This window comes from Harpia harpyja, chromosome 3 (assembly GCF_026419915.1).
Source record: "Harpia harpyja isolate bHarHar1 chromosome 3, bHarHar1 primary haplotype, whole genome shotgun sequence".
Classification (NCBI taxonomy): Eukaryota; Metazoa; Chordata; class Aves; order Accipitriformes; family Accipitridae; genus Harpia; species Harpia harpyja.
In genome coordinates this window covers 80,583,360-80,608,720 of record NC_068942.1, presented here as the reverse complement: position 1 = coordinate 80,608,720, position 25,361 = coordinate 80,583,360, and the positions used below count along the sequence as shown (strand labels likewise).

Below are 25,361 nucleotides of genomic sequence, written 5' to 3'. Positions count from 1 at the left end.
TGGCCCAGGGTCGGGGAGCGCGGTCAGCAGTGCTGGCACAGTCTCTCCTGCGGTTTGGGTTTAGATCCTCAGCAGTTCAGCTCGCACCTCTTGTACCGGCTTCCATCCACACCCCACCGCTGTCCTCCCCCTGCTCCTGCCCCCTGAGCCACGCTCGTGTCGATGCCAGCGCGGCAGGAAGGGGTCTGTGAAACAAAACGGCTGGTGCTGAGGGTCCCCCGTCTGCTCTACACCTGATTTGGGCACTTTTGGGGTAGCACCAGTCTGCTCCCCTGGTCTCGATGCCCGCGAGCGGCTGGAGCGGGTTTTTGCTTAGTTTCATCGAAAAGGGATGGGGTTCACGTGCCGACAGGCTGCTCTCCGCTGTAAGCCAAACCAACTGCTGATGCAGAAGTCAGCGCTGCCAGGACCTGACTCTTTCCCACCTTCCCGATTGCTCCTTCAGCAAGATTTCCTCGCCCTGGCCTCCTGCAAAAATTTCAAAGGACCATGTCCTTGTTCCTCTTACCTCTCCTCACCCTGCCTGCGTAACACTATCCGCAAACAGATTATATCCTGCCGTCAGTAAAGAACAGCTCATCATCTTCTCTGGACAGGAAAGGTCTAAAGAAAAACCCTAGCCCACATTTCCAGTATCTCCTGTAGATAACTAGCTATCACTTCAACTCAGCATGGTGAAAGACAAAGTTCTCCCTATCTTTAACTTCTTTTTTTAAAAGATAGGTATTTCCTGTTTGATATACATGCATTTGGTTTCTCCAGTTGCCTTCTTTTATTATGCTTTGTCAATTAATCTTCACTGTGACTCTAAATTGTATCTAAACTAACACCAGTATCTATTCCTGTAAGAGTTTGTGTACAAAATACACCGTGTTTGGCTTTGACATTTATTATAAACAGTCTGTAATACATCATAAAAATCACTCCATCTCAAAGGAGTGCTACAGTTGGCTTTACAGAGGCTCGCTCCCTTTTTGCAGTCTCGTAGAAATTCAGAGACCCTGAAGCTTGCTGAAAATACCAAACAAAAACAGTATTTAGGTTTTTTTTAAAAGATAGTTCACAATACTATTATATTTCTTGATCTACGAAAGATCTGATAATGTTTTAAACTATCTGAAGACCTAAAGCATCTCATGGTATGATATTTTCTATATTCGGGTAAAGATTACATGGGTCGATCTATTATCAATTCCCTTGGGAGGGTGGGGGCTGTTATACACTCCCATTTGAGAAAAACACAGCTTCTGCAACAAGGCACGAAACTGAATCAGACAAGGTAAGTATCCACTTTTCCCGTTGCGTTACCCCATCATTATTTCAAACAGGCAAATTTTCATCACAGTTGTAAGACCTTTGATACTTTTTAATACTTTTTGGTGTTGCAGCTGGCCTTTTTTCCAGTCATTGGAAGACCACAGTTGGAATGAATAAGTACAGATTTTAAATACATGAAATCAAAGTATGAAAGTGGCTTCTGGGCTTGATGACAATCACAAAATGAACCAAGAATTGTTCCTAAGTGTAATTAACCTATGTAACAAGCATGAATGAATCTGTTTCCCAACTGGGTCTCAATTACTGAGGATCATATAGTACAGTCTATCTGTCCTATAACTTTTGGATCATGCTTCTCATCATTGTTATTTTCACTGTAATTTCTAAATTTATTATTTTAGTTCTAGGCATTTGGATTTCTTACACTGCCTAAGTATGAAGCGTAAGTCTACGTTAAACTGCTAGAACATTCACTCTGTTTATATAATTGATCTTCTGTGTTCCTCCTGATAATCAGAAAGTCAGCAAATAAAAAGATACTTTCTTTTAAATGAGAAAGTGAATATATTTACCTGTCTTCAACTGTCTTGTTGGAGGGGTAGAATACCTTGAACGAAAATCCACTTCTAGGAAATGAACCCTGTAAAGAAAAACATATATACCACACTTGTGTAAGCAAAATACTGTACAAATAGTAAGAGACACACTTGAATGTGACTGCACCCCCTTCTTATTTTGGTAAAGCATAAGGAAATCTTACAGGATTTATGCAAAGGCAGTCAGTGTTGGTGACGGTGAATGGGTCGTATTTATCTGCAATGATGAGCATATCTGGCAGAGGATATACCCTCAGCGAGTAGTCATAGGCCCAGTACACTGGGCTAACGTACAGCGGAAGTGGCGTCAGATGTCCTTGTGATAATATAGTCTTTACAAACTGCAAGATAAACATAAATAGTTTGAACCATTCTCTACAAGTCAAATTCATTCCTGCTGATGCTAACGCCCTGTTAATAAAGAAGCTTTGAACGTGGAAATGTTTTTTTGTGTATCTCACTCCCTCTGATTATTAACGATTTCTAGAGTAAAGCAGCAACTCCCCAACAACAGTCAGCTGCTGTTCTGTTTGTTGTGTTTTCTTTTTAATACACAAAGTCCTTTCTAAAGCATATCAGCCAATATTTGAAGATGTCAAAACTATTTCATCCATCAGACTCTCCAATAGAGAGAATCTGCTTACCTGTTCCTCCAACCCAGGAAGTATAAACGCTACCATAACTTTCATTTTGTGGGGTTTTTTTTTTTTCCTCATGGCTTCCCTCACAGTACCAGTTAACGACAAGACCCACACTTAAACACAGTCTCTTCCCTGAACTGAGGAAATAATTTGATTCTCAAATGATTTCAATTCCTTTGGCTGTTCTGGGAGTTGCACTGCTCCAGACACCAGCTGCCCCCTGAAATTCCCTTTTTCATCTGGCAAATTCCAGCCAGGGTATTTTCGTTCCTGAAACTCTCTCCTCAAGCCCCTTGAAAGCTTTTATTATCTCTAATCAATCATGTAGCTGCCATTAGGCTCCATTTTTCCCAAAGGGCCAAAATCACTACAGCAGTTTGGTGAAAGGGTCTGCTGTTGAAAGAAAATGATGTACCAAGCACAGGCCCAGTTATTCCACTTATACTGTACAAGGCCTAAAGTCACTATTAATTCAATCTAATGTTAGTAACAAAATCTCCCTCTCTCATTCATCTTTTTACACTGATGGCTGAATTGAAAAACTAATGACAGGCAGAAAAGGCAGAGAAAAACTGAAGTAGGCAAAAGCGACCCAAACGCAGAAAGCGTTGCAATACATAATTCTACATTTCTTTCATGATTCCTTCCTTTCCAAGCATGAGAAAGCCCTGTATGAGTACAGGGAAGTGATGGCTTGCAGCATACACATACATGTACGCAAATGTGCACACCAAAAACAGGGTGCATCGGTGTCCGCAATAGCTTCCCTGTGTTCACAAAGAAACTGAGCACTGTCGTGATGGAACAAAGGAAGAAAGAGCTAAAAGAAGTTTCTGAATCAAACAAACGAACAAAAACTCTATAAAATAAATAGAAACAGACTCCATCCATCACTGCAATGAGCCAGTACTGCCTGGATCATTCTCATTCAATTATATCAGTAAGTCCCATCAACTCCTGCTGTGCATTCATTAACTAGAATCATAACTCAGAGTGCTGTGGCGATTTATCAAAAGCAGGATTAAGACGTCAAGTGAGAAGGCAGAAGAAGCAGATGACCTTTTGGAAAAGTGACATGCTGCTTTACTGCAAATGTCACTGGTTAATTGATCACATCTTAAAAAAAAAAAAAAAAAGTAATTTGTATTAAACTTTGCCTTTAGGAATCAATGTTTCTTGGTACAACATTCATCGCTGGTGCACATACACCAAGAGTCAGCTGCTCTGAAGTTCTGCATTCAAGGGCACCTGCAGTGGGACAGTCAGAATGACTCAATGCCATCAATCAGTATCACGGTTTCAGTTATCCTACTGTCAAGATGGAAATGAAGGTAATAATACTAAACGTATAGATCCTTCTTACAATCCCTCTTGGTTACTCTTGCAAGGCATCGTGAGAATGCGGACCAGAGCGCCCTAAATGCAGACCTGCTGATTAAAAAAGAAGTCAAGGAGATCTTAGCAAGAAGTGCTGAACACAACTCACTCACATGGTTGGGAATGTCCATGTTGCTGCTAGGGAAGCGGACACAGTTTCTGCACATTTTGTTTACCAAATCTTCACGAAAGATAATTATTTCTTGGGTGCAATATTGAATCCTAAATGGAAAACATTAATAAAATTAAATAAATTGAGATGAAACTAAAAGATAGGGAGCTGCATTATAAAGTTGATCTCCCTCTAATACAGCAAAATGAAAAAGCACATTTCAATTAAAATAATACTTTCCCATCTTCCCTTCATTCTCTCCAGATTCAGAAAAAACATGATGCTTTTGATACTCGCTATCAAACTTTGAGCACTACTTGCTTTCATCACTAATTTATTAATGTATTAATGTATTTAAAACTAGTTACAATTAATGCAAGTGAGGAACTCTAATAATTTGAAAAATTTAAGACAAATTTTTTCAAAATTTGTAATTTTTGAAAATTACATCTGCAGATAAATTAGTCATTCAGAAAAAAAAACCAACATGAAAAATGGCAGTAAGTTACAGTGTTACCTGCAAGGATTTGTGGTGAAAACTGAAAATGGCACCAGCTGTCTGAATTCCTGAGTAATATTTTCAGCCAGGGGAGGCCTAAAATAAATAGCAACAGATGTATCAACCAAGACTCTTACCTTCTTTAACTATTTAATTCAAAATTCCAAAATTTGAGAAAGGAAAGCAAACTGACCTCGGTAAAATAGAACCAGGACCAGGGTCTTCAGAGCCAGGAACAAACACAAATCGACTACTGTAAAAAGTTCAACGTATCACTTTTAAACAAAATGATCCTTGAAGTATCTAAACATTGGTTACATACAGCCATTACTCCACAGATGTATGCAAATAACCTGTTCTGGGGCCGAGATGACAGCTCTTTCTGACCTTAAGAACCACATAAATCACAGCTAAGGCGTAAGATACATATTCATTCCTCACTAAAGTGGAGGAAACCTTAAAAGCTGTTCACCATGCAAGGGGGACTGACTGTGGGAAGGGAGACAGACCAGGTGTGCAGCCTGGCTCAGGACCCAGTGGTAATGGGCTCCAGGATCCAATAAAGGGACCCCAGACAATCCAGCAGCAGCACACCAAGAAAGCCGCACTGGGACACAGGATCAGTACAGGAGATACGCTTGCTTACATCTCCCACAGAGCTCAAGAGCCACAGGCTGCGGCCATTCCTGCTTTTGGGGCCCATTCTAGAAACTAGGTCTACTTAGGTGCTACTGTTACAAATTCAAAGATCAGAAGCCAGAAAGGATAAGCCTGGCTGCCTGGCCATTTTACTTTCCTTTGTATATTCAAATCTCTGTAGAAGGGATTTAGTTCTCCAGGCCTGGAATGGGGCTCCCACAGAGCAGGGACACAAGAAGGGATAAATAAAAGATTCCTTTGCAGGATTGCGTCGCTTTGGTGAGTTCTCAAACTAGCGGCCGTGGAGAACCGTGTATGCAAGAATGGAAAAGATAGAAATGAGATGCCTCCATGTAGGCAGCAGTCAGTGTTTCAGATTACTTTTGCCAGGGGTGGTACAGAAGGCCTGTAGGTGCTCGTACCAGCATCAAAACTTCAACGTCAGTTTATAAAGCAGCACTGCTCGGGCAGAACCCTGCTGATTTCAAGGGAATTGCAGGAGAAAGGGGCTCACCCAAATAGCACTTTCGGGGAATCACAGGCCATCTTTAATCCATGTGAAAAATGTTCCAGGGAAAGGCAGTTTCACCTTTGCTCACTCAATAGCAGCTTCCACGATCAAGCTATTTTAGATAAAATCAAAACCTTACACTGCTCCCAAAACAAACTTACAGGCCTGTTACAAGACCAGCTTGCTATCTGATCACAGCTGGCTCACAATAATGAGAAAACATGGTATCTGTTAGCTTCTTAAAGTAATTAAAGCAAAGGTTTCACAAAATAAACAAATGTCCCTTTTCATAGCACTTTGCTGGGTACCTTTTATGAATGCTGGGATATTCACATATAATATCTGCAAGAGCCTTCAAAGAACCTAGAGTCAGGAAAAAAAAAATCCATGATACAACACCTGGTTAGACAATAAACACACATTATATGAATCACCCCTATACTTCAGTACATTAAAAAAATGCGTCACTTAGAAAATAAGGGTTTCTTTCCTGCTCTCTTAATTTGTTTTGCCATCATCATTTTAATTTAATGTACATCTCTGACTATATACAAAGACTTCCCTACCTTTCAGTGACTGAATTTGATTTTTTCCATATGGTGCAGATGAAAAGTTTCCACAAAAGAAAAAGCAGGTTGGAGGTGCAGAGGAATAACCTGGGAAAAGAGAGTTATCTGTGAGTATATCCATTCATTTCAGTATCTTTCAGCATTCTGTCTCCCCTCCATTCCATGAAAGTCAGAAACCGAAACAGCACTTCAAGCTCTGCTGCTATTAATACACCTGAACTATTTTCTTGATACAGGCTTTTGTTAGCTTAAAAAGGATGATGGCAATGTACACATGTCACTTCAAGGAAGCCCTCTGTTATTTACAGACCCAGTTCCAACACCACTGTTCATGTGTATCCAACTAACTACTGCCCCAGTCATATAATTACACAAAGTACAATTATAATAAATAATACAATTTTAAAACGCACTCTTTCCTTAAAGAGAAAAATAGTGAATAGGTACCAATGGATTACTATTAACCTCCATGCATCATTCCAATTCAAGGGCTCTACCAACAATTAATTTGCTCTTTGGCATTATAAAGCAACAGTAACAGGAATTGCCTGAGCATTCTAAGAATCTGATGAATCCTCACAATATCACTAATCACACAGAAACACATGCTTTATAGCAAAGAGTGAAAAAAGAAACCCGATTCCCATCCCTAAAATAAAAATAAAAACATCTACTCAGGCATTCATTTCACGTTCCAGGTTACTCTATTTCCCTAACATGCAGTACCAGACTTGGATTTACTTCACTATTTTTCAATCCAGTTGGTAAATAGGACAGAATTGTTTATACCAGAGAAATGGCTCATCAATGTTTTTTTCCTTCCTATTCCACTCAGCTATTATTTTTAGTTTATAATTATGAAGCTTATTACTTGCCTATTAAAAAAAGTTTCAAAATAGTAAATGCAATGTATGTATCTTTGCCTGTTGAGTTCAGTATATTAAACTCACTGACCAAAGTCCTTTTATTACTTCAGTATATGCAATCTTAGGTCAAGTTCAGTTTGCTTCAGGATCTTGCCAACTTTGATCAAGATAGGGAACTGGTTTCGTAACTTCTGGATGAGTGTGGTAATTTGTGTCTAATTTTCTTTAGGTGAGTAGCAGTTTCCCACCCTTAATTTTATGTTGCTTATTTTTAAAGCAGCCACCTTCTCACACTTCCATTCTACCCAAGACAGACAGGACAAGCTGTTCCAAAACTGCTCTGGAATACAAAGAAGCAATTCACAGATCTCGCAGATGCTTGCTATCCAAATGTTGTCAACATTACTAATGTAATGACGCGTGGAAGAAACAGTTCATATTTTAAGAGTAACCGACATTTTTTCATTGGTAGAACCAGAAAGCATTCGAGGGACTGCTGATCTCCAGTGAAGTAAAAAGTTTTCTTTAAACTAAGCCTAGGAAGAACTTTCACAAGCAAGGGAAACATTCTTGTCACAGCACATAAAATGGCTACTGTCCAAACAGTGTTAGTACTAAGTGATTTATGAAAAGTAAGTGTCAGCTTGCAAAAATATAATACAATCCAATTTTTAAAACTGTTAGAGAAAGATCCAAAATAAATATAATAGCAACCATGAAATGCAAATAGCTGTCACCAAAATTAGAGCAAGACTTCACTGGCTTTGGGCTTGGGTTCAGTGGGATCCTACCAAAAAATCACAGAATCATAGAATCATTTCGGTTGGAAAAGACCTTCAAGATCATCGAGTCCAACCATTAACCATGCCCCCTAAACCATGCCCTGGAGTACCCTGTCCACTCGCTTTTTGAATACCTCCAGGGATGGTGAATCAACCACTTCCCTGGGCAGCCCATTCCCATGTTTGACAACCCTCTCAGTAAAAAAATTTTTCCTAATATCTAACCTAAATCTCCCTTGCCTCCACTTGAGGCCATTTCCTCTTGTCCTGTCTCCAGACACCTGACAGAAGAGACCAACACCCACCTCACTACAACCCCCTTTCAGGTAGTTGTAGAGAGCGATAAGGTCTCCCCTCAGCCTCCTCTTTTCTAGACTGAATGCAACAGTTGGGCTTACTCTAGCTTTCTCAAAATGGAAGTTCATCAAAAACACACAATACAGTAATAACAGAACTCTTGAAAATTGTTGCCTGACTTTTTCACTTAAAAGTATACTTTTGAAAAAAGGCACACAAACCGCTGTCTTGCTGTCAGTTGTACACTGTCTAGCTTCCTCTGACTGTCAGGGATGCTCACGTGAGCAACCACATGATGAAGAGTTCACAAAGCTAAACCAGCATAAAACTAATTCTCCAACAAAGGCAATTAGTCTTCTGCTGAGGTATTCCCTGAATTAGCTCACCATGGGGTCAGAATTCCCAGCCCATGTCAAGCTGGGGACACAGCCACAGCTGGGAACCAAGGACCAGCTAGGCATCAGACTGCCTTGCTGCACTCGTCAGCTCCACCCATCAAGGCTGCTAAGGGCTAAGAAAAATGGTAAAAATTCTCTAAAACAAGGCTCAGAGTTAAAGCAGTTCTCACCTACCCGAAAACATTGTGTGAAGCTTTTCCAGTACTTCTGCTTGGTCCAGCCATACATCAGAAAGGAATACAAACATTGCATCTTCATTTTCATCCTCCAGCTCTTTTAGTTTTGCAGAAGCCTTTACTGAAGCTGAAGAAGGCCCTCCAAAGAAGTTTACATTCCCATAGAAGGCTCTACATCATTAAAATACTCAAGTTAGTTCTGTTTTTTTCCCAAATAATTAGTAGTTTTGATTATGACTCACTTAAAACATTTTTATTATTATTATTATGATAGGTACCTCAGGTGGGATCAATAATAATTTAGTACTTCATCGAGAAACCAAGGAAGAGAAATGGCAGCCACCTAGACATAAAGCAGGGGTGCTGCCCTGCCATAACCTAGCAGATCATCTCAGAGTAATATTTATCCTGGGTTCTTTCCCACATCCATTCTTTGAGCAACAAGGAATTTCTTACTCCCATGTAATAGTTATCTAGTTTTGCAATTGAGAAGGGCTTAGATCCCTACTGCTGTTAATATGCAGAACCCAATGGCCTTTGGAAGGGTTTTTCTGCTAACACTACAGGCTTTAGTACCGGTCCAAGTAGACCAGCAAGTCCCAGAATTGCTTCCTTAAAATTGTATTTATTTTGAAGCATTTGTGGAGGAGGAAGAATAGCATACTTTAATGTCACAGAAGTTCTAAAATAATAATGCGCTTACTTAGAAACCTCTAACAAAATATGGAGTGAGGCTGCCGAAAGTCAGTTTTATACCTAGTGGTAGCAGAAGGCTCAGTAGGCGGAAATCCAAAAGCATTCACATGAAAAACTTCATCTTCATACCAACCTAAGAGATTTTTGAACAACAAAATAACCTTTAGTTTTTCTAACAACATCACGTCCTAGACATTAGTCAGACAGTTGGCAGCTGTGCTGCATAGCTAGTCCCAGCCTCCATCAATCCCTCTCTTGTGATAGCACCAGTCCCTGTGCTGTTTAGTGGTGAACCAGACCAGGGAACTATCTGACTGAAAAACAGGCTGAGCAAGAAACCAACTATTTTTTTACCCCAGACACTTCTTTGAATGGATTTGCTGCACAGCCACATAAACAACCTTCTCAACCCAACCGAGTAAGAATGTAGGGGAACAGGAATCATTTTTGCTGGCCCTGCCTCAGAAGTCTCCATCAAATTGCACCCTTTCTTGAGAACTGTTCCACCTGTTAGAGGAACAGAAGTATTAGGGTCTTATCCTATCATTTGTGCTCCTAACTTCTATTTACTTCACAAATTTTAAACATAAAACATGTTATTAGAAAAGAGACTGGGATTATGTATATTGCAGAGAGTAATACTCTACAAACAGCAATGGCCATTATTTTGCTAAAACAAGGCTCCAAAACTGCAAGCCCTTACATCATCTTAATAAGAAGACTCATTAAAGCCTCTGAAGGACCAAAGCTTTGCCAACAGAAAGCAGCATTTTCCGATTGTTAAATCATACTGTTTGGTTATTCTAGTCTGTCTTCCTAATCTAGTCATATCTCCTTCAAGCACGTTGGAGCCAGGCTAACTAAGGCCAATCCTCAAAGCTGCTACAGATGCTCACATCCCACCGACATCATGTAAAACCACAAATTTTGCAGAGCTCCATTCTCTGCCTCTAGAGCCCATGAGGTAACAGGAGAGGCTTATGGCCAAAAATCTCAGTCACAAACTCATCCTGTGGCCAAGCCTCATCAACATGAGACTTGCCTGTTCAGCCACATCTGGCAGACATGTAACTGCAGCAACAGCCATTAACAGAATAACTTATTACAAACTAAGAAAAAGAGTCTGCTTTACCTTCTGCCAAAACAAAGCATGATTCAGTATATAAACCACTGTGGAACTGGTGCAGAAAGGTTAAGAAATATATTTTTCTTAGATCAGGACTTTTAAACTAGTTCTTTAGCCAAAGTTTGCTTTCCAGCTGGTGTAATACATTTGGACACTACTGAAAGTTCATAGGCTGCCTTCAGAGCCACGCAATCACCTGGCAGTGTGAGCAGGTAAGTTCATAAACAGCCTGCAAACGGGAACACGCTCTGCTTCCACTAGGATGAATACTAACCTTGTCCTAACAGTCTCTGTGAAAGGGCACCGAGCCGCAGCAACCAAGTAATTTGAAAAGAAGGAAAAAGACAGCCGCAATTCTCAATACGTAATTTTTAATGGCCAGTATTGATTTATTATTCAATTTAAAATCCTCCAGTTCTATAGGAAATTTCCTTAACTCTTACATCACAGAAAAAGGATATGGCTTTACTAAGGTCTAGCTGGACGACTCCTGTAGGGTCTTCTAGGAAAAACTTCCCCTAAAAACCAGGATTAATTAATAAAGCAAAATATACCCAAACACACAAACACTTCAATCAGAAGCATCTATCAGTCAGCATTTAGAAATAATTTAGCAGGTTTTAATATTGTAAACTTAGAACACACTGGCAGAACAGAAAACAATGTAGTTTATATTAAGTGTATCTTAGCATCTTCCCTTTGAGCTGCTTCAGTTTAGATTGCTGGTGCACCCCTCCCCTACAATCACAGTCCAACGCAATGGCAAGTCCAAACACAGTCATTGGAAGCTCCAGCATTTCAAGAAGGGGCATGCCTACAAAATGGAACTGGTTCTGGTTGCTGACATAAAGCATTACAAAATTCTGCAGCAAGAAGACAAAGACATTTTCCCTCACACACTAGCACCAACTGCTTCTTAGGGAATGGATCTTGCACCACTGACGTTGATGGGAGTTCTGCCACTGACTTATATGACAGGATAAAGTGGTGAGATATTTAAGTCTTCTCATTTTCTAATATATTATAACACTGAATGAATGTTGACCTAGATGCTCCACAATAAAAAGCAACCTACCTCCTTAAGCTGAGTTATCATCCCAAGCACAATCACTTCTCCCACTTTAGCTGTATTGCCCAACAGAGTTTCTATTGTTCTAAGCTGGAAGCAAAGGCAAAGAATCAAATAAGAATTAAATCAAACTCTCCATGCATCTATTCTTAAGCAAGCAAGACAAAGCACCACACAGCACAATTTTTTACATAAATACCCAAATGAGATATGAGAGAATACAGGCTCATTAGAAAAAAACAGGGACACATTTTTGAATGTCAAATGTAGCACAGTTTAGGAAAAGATTTCCAATAATGTCTGCTAGCATAAAGAACTGCTTAGCAAGTAAACATTTATTGTAATTATTTTGCTTACAACTGGATTAAAACTGAAAAGAGGAAGTGACAATTTCTGCTCTTGCCTAAGAACGTCAATTGTAGTAATTGGATCCTCAGCAGGATCCAATCTGAACCACAGGGCCAGCCTGCACCCATACAGTAACACTAATTACTTTTATGGAAGAACCTTAAATGGATGACAGGGAACGCTCCAGAGTAATACAGGTGACATTGCGTAGCATGCTGTCTGCAGTTTCTGGACAAACTTTTTTCGGTCTGTCAAGCTGCAGTTAAGAGAGACAATCCTCCTACGACACCAGCATAAGCAATGCATTTGCCACTGCTGACAGGGAGGACAGGAAGCAGTCAAGGGAGAAAGATGCCTATAAAGCCTGGATGGAGATGCAGGCTTGACTCAGCTACGGTCAGTTGCTTTTTTTCTACATGATGGCATGCTCTGAACAGGGAGAAGCAGGGAAGTTGAGCAAAGCAAAAGCTGTTATTTGGTACCCAGTGACACCCACACACACATTCATCTTTTTTAAAAACTATATAATATAGCGAGAGGACTTAATATGAGAAAGCTGAGACAGGAACAGAACAGACTAAAGTTATGACCTTACTCAATTGCACATTTGTGAATTTAGTGCTTATGAAAGAAAGAAACAGGGAAGATGTCCCCAAGCAGAGGAAAGCAAAGTATAATAAGCTGAACAGCTAATGCCCTTCCACCTCAGGAAGCCACGTTTCTCCTGCTTTTCAGTGGTTTGGTCATCATGCTGATCTAAGCCAAATAACTGCGTTTTTGACACAGAGGCTAAAACTGATCAAAAATAACTCATTTCCATTGATTACCCATATTGGAGGTAAAACTAAGATGTCACTGGAGAACTACTACCGCATTAAAGTGTAACACAAGTACAGTTCCCTTTGCAAGAAAAAAAAAAAAAGATTTTTTACCTGGAATTTGCTCCTACCGTCATCAGGATGAGCAACGACTGCTGGAGGAGTAAACAACTCATGTCTATGAGTCCGCTGCAGAAACCAAAATTGAAGTAATCCAGTTTAAAAATAAATGAGCACTGTCAAAAAGCCACTTCATTACAACCACTGTACAAAATACTTTTTAAAGTTCTCTTATTCTGTTTTATTCAGCAACATTTAATTTGTTGAGCATAATCAGTTCTTTTGACAAGAATTTGATTCTAAGAAACAGATGATCAATAATACTGGACAATAAAAGTAAGTCCAAAAAAGTAACATCAAAGCATCTGTAATGCTTCTAAGAGAAGTTATTGCTGACTACCTGGAAGGAAGGGGTGAGAGAGCAAGGGAAAGTAAACTGTATTAAATGCTAACTATGTGGAAAAGAGCAGGTTTCTCTTCAGAGCAGGGCCTCTTAAAAGTAAGCTTGGGTTTTTTTTTTTTTAATAACAGGAGCAAGCTACACTAACAGATAAACTGCAGAGAGCATGACAAAAATGCATTTTAGAAATTTTCACTTCTTTCACTGTTTTTCGTGCAGTCTGAAAGCCTCCCCTTGGAACGAACCCATTGCTACAAGCCCATGTAACACACACAGTAATTCCTATCAGCAGCCCTCACCCACTTAGTGACCTGAACCTTCATTTTTCTGGAGGTCGGAAAGGAATACATACAACAACCAAACACAAAACCTGTACAACAGAGAGTCTATGTGAAACCATCACGCAAAGAGGTGCAATAGCACAATACAGTCTAGGGAAAAGAGGCTTCAGGATATATACCCTATGGACACCTCCAGCTGCTGTTTGCAGAAACCAACTGTTTTGTGTGAGTGTGCCAATTCCAGCAGGTTTCACTAATCCTGATCACTGTTTGTATGAACTAAAGCTTCTTCAGTTCATGGTTAACTGGTCTTCCAGGCCAGAGGTTCCCAAATTGCAGTACACATACTCTAAGTGGCAGCAAATTGCCTGGTAGACAGAGCTGTTGCTGCTCTGGGGTGTCTGACCCTGTGCATGCAACTACCACACAGTCCAAACGACGAGCAGTTCACGCAGTTCAGATGGGTGCCTCCCTGCTGCCTACAGGGCAGCACGGACAAAAAGCTGTGCTCACTGTCTGCCTGCGTCCAGGCACTTTGTTCACACTTGGAGGCAGGGTTGCACCCAGGCAGTTAGGTCTGCGCAGTATTTGCCAGCACCGAGCGGGATCTGTGCTGCGGATCAGCCCCCTGCAGTTAGTGCAGACACCTGAAAAACAACTGCCAAGTCATCTGATCAGCACCTCACTCCCCATCCCATCACTGCTCCTGCTGGGCTGCACAACAGAGGCAGGGCAGAGTGCAGCAGTGAGTAAGCAGGCAGGTGACATGGGGTTGGATCCCAACTTGTGGGGTGAGTGGAAGAAAGGAGAGAACAGGGTTGTGACCCTGTTCTGAGGGATAATCAGACAGCAAGTGCTGAGGGGCTGACTCTTTCTGGCTGTGTGCACAGCCTGGTCCAGAGCCACTACCTACAGCTGCTGCCAGTACCTGCAGTTACTGTCACAGTGGTGCAGAGCAAGTCATGTTGGGGAATCCTGTTCTGAAGTTGCTCACAAGACAAGATGCATGTGCCACCAAGAGATGACAAAGGTTGGCTGACTCTCACTGGACATTTTTTAAACTGGATGATGAATAAATGAACTGAACCAGAAGCGAACTTCTGTGCTTCAAGGGGAGCCTGAATGAGAGCTTCCCAGGGCTTCGGGTTTGCACTATCTCAACACGCACTACATACGATGACGTGCTAATCAAATGTAGCACAGAGCCAGACTACAGGAGGGAGAAGAGCACAACACATGTAAAAATACATAATCCCCTCTTATGATGCTAAAATGCAAAAACACATGAATCCATCATGCTGTATGGTGACAGTTAGAAGACTCATAAACCTTAGTACAGACCCTGTTCTTACTCAGATTTAAACTGTGGCTCACAAAAGCACCTCAACACAAAGCACTGTTGTACATGTAAGAATATAAAAAGCAGCACTTTGTTTGTGTATTTTGTTAAACAAAGCAAAACTTTTTCTGACCTGTTGTAAGATGGAGTAGCGTTCACGAAACAACTCTGCTTTATCTCTGGCAGTTCCAAATAAATTTGGTACAGGAAGGTTGGTCATTGATAGTCTGCAAGAAGTTTAACACAACCAAGATTAAAAAAGGTACATTCCACACACAAAAATGACTTATTGATCTAAAAGTTGTAGGGTGCTGCAAAAGCTATAACACTACTGCCTAATTTATTTACTCAATGAGGAAGATTTCTGCTAGGGATCCTGTGTTTCTGCATTTTGAAGGCCACATCAATTTAATTTCCCTCTAACTCACAGGCCTTGAGATTTATCTTTCCACCTGAACAGGACTCTGCAGAAATCAGTTTTTAAAAAAGCAGTTATGTCTTTTAAGTGGCCACAAACAAAACTATTTTCTTCCTCTTGGTTAGCAGATTGTCTTCATGGAGTTCTCTGCTTCCCATAGCCTGGAAAGCTAGAAAGTGGCACTGGAATAAAACTATTACTGCAAACACACAGATTGCTTTTGCTGGACTGGCAGAATCATGGACCAAGGCTAGAATGTGAATTGCACATTGCATGAAGGGTGCTGCAACCCCTCACAATGAACGCCACTATCCATTCCTCAGCTAACACCACTTCAAGCTTTTTAAAAGCACAGCTTCTTTTTGGCTCATCAGTCTGGGCTGCTTGCTATTAAAGGTAAATTCTTTAGCTAGCAAAATATTTACAACCAATTCTTCCAATTACTTCTTCCTTTCTCCAACCTCCAGAATCACCAGTTGCTCCTAATTTTTCTTTTTTAGCTTTCCTAGCTCTCCTTAGAAATCCCCCAGGTCTTCAGGGAGTTGCAAGCTACAGTCTAAGAAATAAATACAGGTGACAGACCACATTTATTTAAAAAACATTAACAGCCAAATGTGGAAAAAAAAAAACCCAAACTACATTTAGTGATGTATGCCCTTAGCCTTACTGTCTCTTTTATTCATTAGATGGCATAAACATGTTTGGACATTTTACTATCTGATAAACACCGAAGTTTCAGAGCCAGTAACATGATAGGCAGCACAGAGTACACTGCCGCAGGAGATACAGGTCGCCATTTCAGTTTCATCCTGCTGGACTAGGAAAAACCCAATGGCACGTTTATTTACGAGCCAGCATTTATCACAGAGTCTGACTAGCTCTTTAGAGACTAAGAAACCAAATTGTCTCACTTTCTCACTCAGGCTCGAGATGAGCAGACCCAAGAGGGAAAGATTAGAAAACAGAGTTTTAACCATATAGAAATAGAAGCTTTTTTCCTAAAACAAGAAATAGTTGAAACTTAAAATATGCAAGACTTACGGTAGAAACTTCTTCCTTTCTGAATTATAAATATAACGTGGAATATCAAAGGCTCCAATAATGTTGAAAACATTTTCTCTGAAATAAGAATACACTTACAACATTACCTGAAGTGGATGAAACAAACAGTAACAAAACATGTTGAATAAAATTATATTTGTTTTGTTCACTGTCACCCTGTGTTATCACCATTTCTCCCGAATCACTCTACTTATTGGATACTACTGCATCTTCTAATTCAAAAAAGGAAACTCTTCAGAAGTTCATTTAGAAATGAGAGAGGGATACATCGCCTTCCCTTACCATCCTTTGCTATCTTTTTTGACAACAGAACAGCCTTGGCATGGTTAATGTGAATAGGTTTAAACAATGGACATGCACAACTCTTCAGACCATTAATCAAGTTGATCCCATTATATTTACTGGTTTGGCTCTCTTCTCTGACACCTCTCATTTCCCTCTTACTATAAGTGGATCAAATTCATCACAGTGGATAAAATTATCCCATGAACCTTCAGTAAGGCTTACAAGCACAGCACAACCATCATTGCCTATCAGACACTGATGTCTTAGGCTCCAGAGTGCATTTATTACAAAACTTTGCCTTCAAGCTTTCTGCAACATAATTCAAGAGAGTTGTACAGGCTGGCCCTGTGATCTGTAGAGCTTTTCCCTTCACACTCTGCACTGAGAATCTGTGCATACAGATTTCTCTTCACTTCTGGAGCGAAGACGACAAGTATACAAAGTGACACAAAGAAAAGTCACACTCAAACCATCTGCATCATAAAGGTTCCAACAACAAGGAGAAAAGTAAAAAACAAATTTGCTTCATATTGAGAAACTGTGGGATCACAGTATCTAACTGACATGCCTAGCAAACCATTTATTTTCATGCTTTGCGTTACAACGTCAATACACAACAGAAACACTAAAGGAAACACATTCGTCACAATCACAAATAAAAGTTCTCAGAAACTCAAGTAATTGCTCTCCGCTTTGTTATCAAAGAGTGAAAATCAATCACGGTTTTCAAAAAGCAGCCCTGCTATACAAAAACAGCAGAAACAAGCACCATGGAGGAAAACTTTTCCAAGTGCTTTCAGAAAAGTATCTTATGGAAGGCACAAAAATAACCTTAGATAATTTTGATCTAGAGAAAAGGAAATAAAGACACGAACAGAAATAACAAGTTCTCTCTGCATTGTAACTGTTGGTTTATTTTATTGGTTAATATTCAACCTGTATCACATGTAACACATAACCATAGCATTTTAATTCCAGAATGTCAGCATTATATTTAGAATCCCCTGGAGGCCTATCCATGAGAACAAATTTTCTAAGAAGGAACATTACTAACCTTCAAAGACAGTACCAGAAAGACAAACACACAAAGCAATTACTGCATGTGTAGCACTGCAGAAAATGCCTGACATTTATTTTCCCAAGAAGAAATAAGGGAATGCATACAAACTCCCATAAACCTCAGATAAAAAAATAATGTTACCGTACATAGTTTCATCTGATGCCTGGCTACATTCTTGGACAGCTGCTTCCACTGTGGATTGTTCGATCATATTAGATGACACTGAAAAGAAAATTTCAAAGGATTAAAACTGCGGCCTATGGAAAGTAGTAAGAAAGAAAGTAAGTAGGTCTCAAATATTTTACAAAAAATGGTTCAGTCTTCTCAGAGGAGTATATCACACAAATAAGCATATTTTCAGTAAGCTAATGACACACACTGTTTTCTTTTTACAAATGGATCACCTAATATTCTTACCAGAAGGATACATCTCTAGCGAAAAAATAACCCACACACATACTGTGCCCACCATTAATTCACTAAACATGGAGAACAAGACAATTATAGTTCATGCAAACTGCCAAATATACTACAAATGCGTTAGATCTGAGCTTTCACATTCTGGAGGTTAATTTTGTTCCAGAACATTATCACACAGATTGCTGTCATAAATAAGTATTCAAACAGTTTAACACAATTTTGGAGATAGGCACATTGTTGTCTTCATGGATTTAAACTGATAACTGAAATTTAAAAATATTTCTAAATGCTAATGTTTTGCTGAATTTGAAGGGAAGACCAATCAATGCAGATTCACAAAAGGCCTTGGTCAGCATTGCCAAGCCTAACTGCTGGGCTCCTGGAACAGAAACCAGTACATGAAAACCTGCCCTTGAGTTCCCTGATCAGGGAATGGGACTTAGAATCACAATTCCTGTAAGACAGTGATGAATAGCAGAGCAAAAGGGGCACTAAGGGAGCTAGCAGAAATCACAAGAGAGACCAGCATGTCTGAATTGCATCTCTACCCCTAACCTCAAACAACTCACAGGCATTAGCTGGACAATATGGGAATTCATAGCACAAGATCACGCCCTGGACAAAGACCAGTGTTGGTGAGTGTACTGACTACATTGGTCCTAGAGCTTCCTGTACAGACTCAAATTTGTTCAAAAATGTGGACGCATTAATTTGTATCAGCAGGCTTTATGCTAGACCAGGACCTGTTCTTCAAACTGCTTTTACTCCCTGTTTGATCATCTATGATCTGTTATCCCATGACTAGTGTAAGAATATAGTCGTAACTTCTGTAGTCTATGCTCTAGCAAAACTATAGAACAAGCAGGTGCCCACTCTTGATTTAATTACGATTAAATAGGATAGGCTGGGAAGGTTTCCTGAACTCACCTAAGGCCTAGTATTTATTTTAGATTACATTTATATGGATTTGAATCTCCTCAGCCAAAAAGTGGAAGTGAGCCCAAGTTTCCTAGTTCTCATGAGCTCTGATCAGTAAACACACATATATGTCAGGCATCAGTGCTACCTCTGTCAGTCACATTCTTTAACTAAAGGTGCTACAACTCCTATGTTTCGTGCTGTCAGACTGTGTCAGGTATATTTTGAGCTACTACCCCATGCCTTTCATGGCGCTCAGGAGCAGAGACACTGGATCTGTGTACCTCAGGACATACTGTCCCAATTAAGCAGGAAGCAGTCCCCAGACAAAATACTCCTGCCAAGATGATGGATTTTTAGGCATGCTCAGAACCAAATGGGTCATGAGAACTTTACCAGCAAAAGCTCAGCTCTTTGAGTGCCTCATGTTTTTATGGGATTTTCCAGGAGTTTTCTGGATTGCACTTTTGGACTTAGTAATTTATAGAATTTGACGTACTTTCACATGCCAAGCTGGTACAGCTTCTCCAGTGCTACAGTGCCCCAACTGTTATCAGCACCTTCTGCCCAGTGTTACTATCATGAGATCAGGTTGGCATGACAGAACATCAGCATCTGCCTCGCTGCTCCAGAGAACATCCAGGTGATGGTTAACTCCATCCACAGTTGGTTTAAGTTAATATGCTGGACCATTATACTGGTGCACTGGCATCTCCCATTCCACTTGGATGCGAGGGCAGTGATCTCTGAATGAAGGAATGCAACTGTTTCCTTCTTGCACTCACTGCTAGGCTCCTCAGATTATAACTATCAACAACCCTAACCCTTTTCTGGACCTGGTCTACTGAATAACAAATGAATTAATTTCTCATTATTTCTTTGGTTTATTTCAATATTTAAAATTACAGTTTCAGATGCAAAGATGTCCATACAAACTCTGCTAGGTGCTTTTAGTAACTGGCATTGAAAAATTTCACTACTTGTGGAAAAGTCAGGAGGTACCAGGCTGTCAACTTTTTAGATGGCAAAATTATACTATCTTTTGCTGACATTACAAACTTCAGTATTTAAAAAAACAAAATGTCAACAAATACATTTATCTTGAACAACGCGGTAGACTAGAATGACACCTTAGTGTATATGCTGCCAGTAATTCTTTGTCGAAATAACATTATAAGCACAAAATAAACTTAGCAAGCTTGAGAAAAATAAATTGTTTACTTACAAGGCTGTTTTTCGATGGCATCAATGACATTTTCAATTACATCGTCAAGTTCTACTTCATTGATGGACTGAAGAGCTTCAGTAAGATACTTTAGAGCATCCCTAATTCCAATGAAGAAAGTCAACTCAAAAAGCAATTAATATTGAATATAGTTTACACAAACTATGCCAATTTTGGCAGATGTGAACATAATCACTAAACGGCTTGTGATTAAAAAAGTAGAAATAATTAGTACTGCATAATACTTCACTAGTTTAACTCAAAGAAAAAAAAATCATCAGGATTGAAAACATTGAGGATAAGAAGGAGGTACAGAGAACCTCATCTTCATACAACCATAGAAAGACTCATGTCAGAAGGGACCTCTAAGGTCTCCTGGTCCAGCTTTCTGCTCTAATAGCATAGGCCAGTCACATGGCTCACAGCGCTGTTCAGTCAAATTCTGAACATCTCCAAGGATGGAGATCTCACAACATCTCTCAGCCCTGTCCTGGTGCTTACCTACTCTCCTTGTGAACAACTTTTTCATAGGAATATAGAAAAGTCCACACTAGAAGAGACCTCTGGAGACCATCTGGTCCAAGTGTCTACTGAAAGCAGGGACTTAGATGATGCCATCCAGGGCCCCATTGAGCCAAGTCTTGAGTATTTCCAGCGAGGGAGATTCCACCGCTTCTCTAGTCAACCTACTCCAAAGTCAAATTGTTCTTACAGTGAAGATTTTAAGTTTGTGCCCGTTGCCTCTTGCCCTGTCACTGTGCATCCTTGAGAAGAAAGTACCTCTGTCTTCTCTATAACCACCTTTTAGGAAGACTGGGATTAGATCCTCCTGAGTCTTCCCTTCTTGAAGCTCAATAAACCCAACTCCTTCACATTTTTTCCACATCAAGTTCTCCAAGCCTCTAATCATAGAATCATACAATAGTTTGGGTTGGAAGGGACCTTTAAAGGCCATCTCATCCAACCCCCCTGCCATGAGCAGGGACATCTTCAACTAGACCAGGTTGCTCAGAGCCCCATCCAATCTGACCTTGAATGTTTCCAGGGATGGGGCATCTGCCACCTCTCTGGGCAACCTGTGCCAGTGTTTCACCACCCTCAGCGTAAAAAATTTCTTCCTTATAGCTAGTCTGAATCTACCCTCTTTTAGTTTAAAACCATTACCTCTTGTTCTATCGCTACAGGCCCTACTAAAAAGTCTGTTCCGATCTTTCTCACAAGCCCCCTTTAAGTACTGAAATGCTGCAATAAGATCTCCCCGGAGCCTTCTCTTCTCCAGGCCAAACAACCCCAACTCTCTCAGCCTGTCGTCACAGGAGAAGTGTTCCATCCCTCTGATCATTTTTCTGGCCCTCCTCTGGACCCGCTCCAACAGATCCATGTCTTTCCTGTACTCAGGACCCCAGAGCTGGATCATCTTGGTGGTCCTCCAATACAGCCTCTCCATTTTTTCAATGTCTCTCTTGAACCGAGGGGACTAGAACTGGACAAGCAGGATTTCTTCTGTTACAATCTGTGCTTGCTGCCTCTCACCCCTTCTCTGTGCACTGGCTCCTTCTCGCTGAGTCCCCATTAGGCAGCTGGACCATCTTCACCCTCTTTTCTGCAGACTGAGCAAACCCAGCTCTTCCTGCTTCCTTTACACACCATGAGCTCCAGCCCAGGACCACCCTAACAGCCCCCTGCAGGACCTGCTCCAGTTTATCAGTATCTCTGAGATTAGAATTATTTTAATTCTAAATAACACGAGAATTAGAAATACACTTCTTCCCTCATCCTTAGACTACAGTCTCGCAGTTAAAGATAACAATTTTCTTATTAATGTCATCTGTCAGCCAATCAAAACTGGCATTTTGGTTAACTGCCTGACCTTCAAAATGTCTCAGTTCATTTAACTGTGAGAGTCGGGAACTCTGAACTTGGGACTCCTCACTAATGAAATTGCCAGGACACTGTCCAAAATAATCACATCCCATCCACACCAGAAACAAATGGAAGTAATATTAACGCATGATCTTGAAGGGAAAAATACGAGCAACAGAGCCCCAGGCACTGTTATAAATCATGACACCTTCCGCTGCAACCAGAAATCACTTTTCCTTGACCTTGCAATCTCTAACTAATACACATTATTAGGTACCTTTCGAAATACCGTTTCTTCCTCTAGTAAGAGATGCTGAACACAGAACTGGTGAGTGCAACTCGGGAAAGAGATCCCAGAGTTGTCAGGGACAGCGGCAGACAAAAAAAACCAACAAAACATCCAGCACCACCATCAGGGAGGGTACCAAGGGGAGGCCAAGGGCAGCTTTTGGTGCTACCTAAACCCACGGCGGGCGCTGCAGTGGGTCGGGTCATGGGTGGAGAGGGATGGAAGAGGCCCACAGCAGCAGGACAGGCAAAACAACAGGGCTCCGGAGGAGAGACTCTGAAGGCCTCAGTGCCGGGGCGAGGAAGAGGAGGGCAAGGCATCGCCGCATCCCCGACGAGGCAATGGCGGGGCGCGGACCTGTCCCTGACCAAATCCCCACAACGCGAGACCCTGGGGCGCGCCCCGAAAGCGGGAGGTGGCCGTGAGGGAGGTGTGAGCCCCCCCCCCCCCCCCCCCACGGGCGCAGCGTGTCCGGACCGGGGGCCGCTGCCGGGCCCAGCCGGGTCCCCGGGCCGACCAGCCTGACCCGGCGAGCCTCCCCGGCCGGTCTGATCGGCCGTACCCCCCGCCACTCTCCCGGCGCTACTCACGCCCGCAGCAGGAGCCCTCGCAGCCGGAACGCCGAGCCCAAACGGCGCCGGAGCCGCTCCGGCTCCATGACGGGCTGTTGGCGCCAAACGGCGCCGCGCCGCCCTGGTCCGGCCCCGGGGCGGGCGGAGGCTCCGGGACGGCCCCCCTTCTCCCACACCCCGCGCCCCTCCGGGCTCCGCCTGGAGAACCGGGGGGGCTGAGTTACCCCCACTCGGGAGGGCGGACCGGCTGCCGACCCCACGGCGGCCTTGCCGTGTGCCCGCGGGCGGCGGGAGGCATCCCCGGGCTCAGGACGGGCGGTGGCGGTGCCTCCCGTTTTCCGACGTCCTGGGAGAAGGGATGGCAGCCGCCTCGCCCCCCCCGGGAACGGCACCCTTTTCTGCCGTGCTGCCCACCAGAGTGAAGGCACAGTTGTTCTTTAGCGAATTTCACAACCAAAAAGCAAGGTAACGCTAAGGACACCAAACATGCTGCAGGTGACACGAGTTACCCAATAAAATTACCCACGGTATTATTCTGTTGCCTTACAGGTGATGTAGCTCACAATACTTCTGCCCCCTCGTCTTTTCTTGTAGGCTGTGGCGTGGGTTGCACTGCATCTCCAGTAGTCCGGAGTCTCTCCAGCTTCAGTTTTACCTGCCATAAAATGTCCATCAAATATGGCCAGCAGTGTTTCCGTCTTGCTTGTACTCCTGTGACTGAGCCTTCTTTTCACCCGCTGAGGCCTTCAGTCTGTTAGATGGCATGGGACCTTTCTAACCCATTCTTCTTATCTTCTCACTCGTTGATCAGTCTCTCCAAAGGTTCACCAGCCCTGGATCGGGGCTGTTAGCAGCCTGCTGTAGTTCTGCAGTTGGTTGCTTGGTTGCAATATCTTTCATAACTCTGCCTTGCCTCTACCTACCGTTTTGTAGGACTCTTTCCCAGCTGGAAGGGTGCACTGGGACCCTGGCCCTTCCCGTCATGCTCTTACACGCTGACAGTAACTGTCCTACCTGGGTGCCAAGTTTCCTAGGACAGCTCTCAGTTACCTGAGAGTTTAGTATGTGGTAAACTCTTAGTTCTTCAGTTCATCGCTACTCATGTGCCAGCACTGTCAGACAGAGACCCCTTCCAGCTGGTTCCATCTTGGCCAATGAGCACATGACTGTCTCCATGGCTGTTTTTACACATTACCAGGGAACCACTGTTGTACACAATTTTTCCTTTGGCCCTGAGCAGTTGAAGTCTGTTGCACCATACTGAGTCCCCGTATAGAGCACGATAAATAAATACATTGTGTCTCATACAGTTCCAGTTTTGTGGGGCAGCTGCCTTCTCTCCAGATGAAAAATGCATGCTATTTCAGTCAAACACTCTGAGCTCCATCTCTCAAAGTACAGCTTTATTCCACAGAGGGCTCACAAAGCAACTCTGAAAGAAAATTCCTTGATCAAAAGACTGCAGGGATGTAAAGATGGATAAAAAATGTCAGCCTATTTTCTATAGTCCATTCTCAACTGCATAATTTATAATCACTCCTCCTCATCTGGGAGTAAACTCATGGGTGCAAGCTGCATCTACTCTCTTTAGACGAAAAGCTACCATCTGACAGGTCTCAGCTATTTTGGCAAGAAATATGATCCATTTTTTGTCTCAGGCATGCAGCTAGGTGCAAATTATGAACCCAGTCCTTATGTAAATTCTTCTGTTTGCTAAGATTACTGCTTATTCTCCTTTCAAGAAAATCTGGTTTTGATATTCAGCTCATGTCTCACCCCAAGAAGGAAGGTGCACCTGGAGAAGGAATGTACCCCCTCATCTAAAAAGAAACTCATTTTAAGATATGACCAAACCAGGAATATAAAGCATACTCCTACAGCATCCTGCTGTATTTGGGGTTCTGTTAAGTTGCCTGGAGCCTCCCACCAGAGATATAAAAGTATTCCACCATGAGCTGTAGACTTCTGCTCCACTGAGCCATCTGTCTTGAGCTCTGGAAGCCATGCCCAGCTCTTCATCTCCGCTGCCTGCCATGGCTTTTTTTGTTGGACATCGCAGCACTACAGTCTCAGCACATTCAGCTTGAGAGCAGAGCGCCAGCTGAGACAGCCTAATGGTTTATAATCAGTTAGCACATCTACCTCATGCCAAAGGTGAATCGATGGAATTGTTTTGTCACACCGAGCACGACAAATATCTCATTCTCATGTCTGTCACTGCTCCACTGGCAAAACCATGGGCTGCTGACTTTACACTGTTCCTAAGATGCTTTCTGAGGCATCACATTGTAGCTCTACCTGACCTATAGATCTATAGATCAAGTTTGCCTGTTACCCATGTTTTTCTTAACTCTTCCAAATGCTTATTCCT

At 41.9% G+C, this 25,361-nt stretch overlaps 1 protein-coding gene and 1 long non-coding RNA gene across 2 annotated transcripts; one reads left to right on the top strand and one right to left on the bottom strand.

Moving 5' to 3' along the window:
* Positions 1-873: 873 nt before the first annotated feature.
* Positions 874-23,106, bottom strand: POLE2 (DNA polymerase epsilon 2, accessory subunit). Its single transcript, XM_052783683.1, has 19 exons — positions 23,009-23,106; positions 20,267-20,367; positions 17,850-17,925; positions 16,338-16,415; positions 15,012-15,105; positions 12,913-12,987; positions 11,639-11,722; positions 11,026-11,081; positions 10,570-10,619; positions 9,498-9,570; positions 8,740-8,912; positions 6,220-6,309; positions 5,962-6,016; positions 4,697-4,756; positions 4,522-4,599; positions 4,006-4,114; positions 2,039-2,215; positions 1,851-1,918; positions 874-1,011 (listed from the first exon to the last, which is right to left on the bottom strand). The coding sequence occupies exons 1-19, from the start codon at positions 23,074-23,076 to the stop codon at positions 993-995; spliced, it is 1,584 nt and encodes a 527-aa protein (XP_052639643.1). The 5' UTR covers positions 23,077-23,106; the 3' UTR covers positions 874-992.
* Positions 6,225-7,815, top strand: LOC128140160 (uncharacterized). The gene is made up of 3 exons (XR_008234631.1): positions 6,225-6,329; positions 7,199-7,317; positions 7,561-7,815. It is a non-coding gene; the product is annotated as an uncharacterized LOC128140160 (long non-coding RNA).
* Positions 23,107-25,361: the final 2,255 nt, after the last annotated feature.

Bases quoted from the DNA above. Each gene is read 5' to 3' on its own strand.
- POLE2 (XM_052783683.1), bottom strand. From the start codon at position 23,076: ATGGAGCCGGAGCGGCTCCGGCGCCGTTTGGGCTCGGCGTTCCGGCTG. The intron at 12,988-15,011 runs GTCAGAAAAAGT...TGGTTTCTGCAG, and splicing joins GCTACTCCATCTTACAACAG to CGGACTCATAGACATGAGTT. The intron at 1,919-2,038 runs GTAAGATTTCCT...TTTTCTTTACAG, and splicing joins ACTGCCTTTGCATAAATCCT to GGTTCATTTCCTAGAAGTGG.